Source organism: Vigna unguiculata, chromosome 3, assembly GCF_037176805.1.
Source record: "Vigna unguiculata cultivar grain cowpea cultivar isolate G323 ecotype 2 chromosome 3, ASM3717680v1, whole genome shotgun sequence".
Lineage (NCBI taxonomy): Eukaryota > Viridiplantae > Streptophyta > Magnoliopsida > Fabales > Fabaceae > Vigna > Vigna unguiculata.
The window spans coordinates 18,538,138-18,541,801 of record NC_140794.1 but is presented as its reverse complement, the minus strand read 5'-3'; the positions used below and the strand labels follow the sequence as shown (position 1 = coordinate 18,541,801).

At 40.8% G+C, this 3,664-nt stretch overlaps 1 protein-coding gene across 1 annotated transcript; it reads right to left on the bottom strand.

Moving 5' to 3' along the window:
• Window positions 1-275: 275 nt before the first annotated feature.
• On the bottom strand, window positions 276-2,867 carry LOC114179054 (serine hydroxymethyltransferase 4-like). Its single transcript, XM_028065253.2, has 3 exons — window positions 1,654-2,867; window positions 1,467-1,568; window positions 276-751 (listed from the first exon to the last, which is right to left on the bottom strand). The coding sequence occupies exons 1-3, from the start codon at window positions 2,720-2,722 to the stop codon at window positions 507-509; spliced, it is 1,416 nt and encodes a 471-aa protein (XP_027921054.2). The 5' UTR covers window positions 2,723-2,867; the 3' UTR covers window positions 276-506.
• Between the last annotated feature and the right edge of the window lie 797 nt (window positions 2,868-3,664).

The following is a 3,664-nucleotide window of genomic DNA, read 5'->3' as shown; positions in this document are numbered from 1 at the left end:
TACCTTGTTTAACTAGAATTCATGGGAGTTTGGAGACATAATTAGAAGAAAAACAAAAAAATAGGAGGTGGGGTTGGTGATAGGCAATGGAGCATCGGAGGCATAATAAATAGGGTACATTTGTCAACCAAATAGTAATAGGGCTTAGTTTGAAGCTACCATAGAAGCAAACCTCAAAAGCAATTTTCTTGCCTAACTCGATTAAAACTCATCCTGTTATGGTATTCACCGGAGCAAAATTTGTAGATGAAATCATGAAACATTTAGAGAAAAAGTACGAAAGCACATGTATTATTTGGCTTTTTTAATGAGAAAAAAAAATATGATATTAATCAGGCTAAAAAATTAAACGTGAATACAAAATCAAAGACACTTGAAACTTTTGAATTGAAACACCATCTCTATAAACCCATCACTCCTGAAAAGGATGAAACTTATTTCCCTTTTCTCTACTTGTGCACTTTGTGCTGAGATTTGAATGACAGTGGAGAATTGTATGATTGAAACTAATTCTTGTATTTCATTTCAGATACGAGGAAGCCGGGCATGCCATACGTGGCAGAGAACTTCTCGACATCAAGTTTGAGATCTTCAATAGCCTTGTTGTTGACGAGGCCCTTGCTGAAATCCTTTAGAAGTTTGCCATGTTCCTTCTGGATGTCTAGTGTGAGAGTCACGGCACGGTGAAGGAACTCACCAATCTGCTCAAAGTCCTTTTCAACCAAACCTCTAGAAGTCATGGCAGGGGCACCTGCTCACACAAACTCCACTAAGTTAACTAACATCTCACCAAAAATGCAAAAACAGAGCAATAACAAAGCACTTTTGTTAAACTCATCAAAATTCTTCACTTCTATGAAAAATATACTTTGAAAAAAAAAATCAAAAGTAAACACACTAGGTTATAATTGATTTGCGAGTAATATTGCACAAACAACAATCCAAAATGATTTAAAAGGGCGTCTGCAAGCTCCCCGAACTATTACACCACTGTTAAAACACAAAATGGATCACATCTGCAATGAAAATTCTCCAATAATAATCTACAACAACTACTAAGAATACAATACCGTGTGTATGAATGCATTAAACAATAACAAAACTTATATTTCGGCGTTTTGAGCGTTGTTCCTAGATTTAACATCAATAAATATGCTGCTATGCTAAGCTAATCTTAAATAGACTTGATTATTGCACATATTATAACCCTAATTGGAAACAACACTAGAGCATCTTTGGTCTGGGTTAACTTTTGGCAAAGTCAATTAAGATGTCCCTCGTTGAAGGCAAGACAACAAATAGAGTTTTTTCCAACAAACACGTAACTAAAATTACTTAAGAAACTTCATACGATTTTTGTGATTAAAAATTATAAGGATATAGATAGACACAATCCAAGATCTTGTTTCCAAGACAGTTAGTAAAGAAAGATTTGTGATTTAGCACATCGATGAGAAGCGAGTTACCAATTCGTACACCCCCGGGGGCCAAGGCACTGCTGTCACCAAAAACAGCGTTCTTATTGACGGTAATATTGCAGAGATCACAAAGTTTCTCCACCTTGTTCCCTGCGAAAAACACACATTGTTAACACATTGGCAACAGATCAAAATCAGAAGTGGGAGGTGATGGATGGATAGATAGATGGTGTACCAGTCAATCCAAGAGGTCTGAGATCCCACAAGACAAGATGGTTCTCCGTTCCACCGGTGACGAGACTGTACCCTTTCCCCATCAAGAACTTGCCCAGCGCAGCGGCGTTGGCCTTCACCTGCTTGGCGTAGGCCTTGAACCCAGGCATCGTGGCCTGTTTCAGCGCCACGGCGAGGGCCCCAATCTGGTGGTTGTGAGGGCCACCCTGGAGAGAAGGGAAAACGGCGAAGTTGATTTTGTCCTCGAATTCATAAATGGCGTTCTCCGGCTGCCCCTTCTTGGGCGGCTTCGGACCCTTCCGGTAGAAGATCATGCCCGCCCTGGGACCGCGCAAGCTCTTATGTGTCGTGGTGGTGACAATGTCGCAATATTCGAAGGGGTTGTTCGCTTCCTGCGCGGCTACAAGGCCACTAATGTGCGCCATGTCGCAGAGGAGCAGTGCGCCGCACATGTCCGCGATTGCCCTGAAGCGTTTGTAGTCCCAATCGCGAGGGTAGGCGCTGCCACCGCAGATTATCATCTTGGGCCTGAAGTCCAGCGCCTTTTCCTCCAACCGGTCGTAGTCAATGAACCCCGTGGTGGAGTTCACCTTGTACGGGAGGCTCTCAAAGTATATTGAGGTGGCGGAGATCTTCTTCCCGCCGGAGGTGTAGTACCCGTGGGTGAGGTGACCGCCAGAAGGCAGATCCAGCCCCATGATGCGGTCGTGCGGGTTCAGCACCGCCGTGTAGGCGGCGAAGTTGGCCGGGGAGCCTGAGTAGGGCTGCACATTGACCCCCCACGATTGGGCATCGAGGTGGAAGGCGGTGAGGGCGCGTGAGCGACACAGGTTTTCGATCTGGTCAATGAACTCGTTGCCGCCGTAGTAGCGATTTCCAGGCATGCCTTCTGAGTATTTGTTGGTGAGGGCGCTCCCCAGGGCCTCGATCACCGCGAAGGAGGTGAAATTCTCCGATGCGATCAGCTCGATTCCGCGGCACTGGCGGCGCTTCTCCTTTTCGATCAGGTCGTGGATCTCGGGATCCACCATCACCAGAGGCGCGTTCCCCCACACGCTCACAGGATCCATGATTGTTGGAAATTAACGAAGAATGTCAGTAAGTGGGCGAAGAAGAAGAAAATGTCGTGTCCTTTAGGAGGGAGTTGGAGTGTGGTTTTAAAAGCTAAGAGCGAGTGTGAATGGACAGTTGTAGCCTGTGCTTCAGTTTAGTTAGTTACGTGCAGGTTAATTATGTCCACTTGTTCTCCTGGAGCTCCTCTGCTAACCAACCACTCCTTCCCCTAATATTTTCACTTATATATTAATTATTAATTATTATTTGTTTAAAATTTTGTACAGAAATCTATTTATTTCAAACCCTACCCTTATAATGAAATGTATTTTATTTAAAATATTATGTTGCAGCCGAGTGCATTAGACATCCTTTTATTCTTTCATTTTTTTTTTACCGTTAAAAGAAATTCTGCAATGAATGAGTGAGACAAGTGTCATTTTAACCGCCTCCAGTCCTCACAGTTTCTTGTGTATTTTTCTTAACATTGTTTTTTTCTTTTATATTTTACACGATTTTTTGTTATTTTTTCAATGCATTCAAATATATATATATATATATATATATATATATATATATATATATATATATATATATATATATTTTATAGTGTACATATCATAACTTTTATTACCAATATTCTTGTTTCTGTTATTAGTCCCTAGTTTAATATTACTTTAGTTTGTAATTAATGAAGGTTAAAATATTCTTTTAATCTAGTTTTTAAATTTGATAATCTACAAAATGCACGTAGGAATTTCAAGGATCAATAAAGCACTATTCTCTTCACCAACAAGGTGATAACAATTTTCAATGGGTACTTTAAATAAACAATAGAAAGAACCTCAATATATGACATGAATAAAATATTTTCTTCAAAATAACTTCTTTTTTTCTTTCTTCTTTAATCTCTTTGACGGCTTCTCACCAAAGACACTCACAACTTTTTTCTCTGTCTC

Bases quoted from the DNA above. Each gene is read 5' to 3' on its own strand.
- LOC114179054 (XM_028065253.2), bottom strand. From the start codon at position 2,722: ATGGATCCTGTGAGCGTGTGGGGGAACGCGCCTCTGGTGATGGTGGAT. The intron at 1,569-1,653 runs GTACACCATCTA...TGTTTTTCGCAG, and splicing joins CAGACCTCTTGGATTGACTG to GGAACAAGGTGGAGAAACTT. The intron at 752-1,466 runs GTAACTCGCTTC...TTGTGTGAGCAG, and splicing joins CCCCGGGGGTGTACGAATTG to GTGCCCCTGCCATGACTTCT.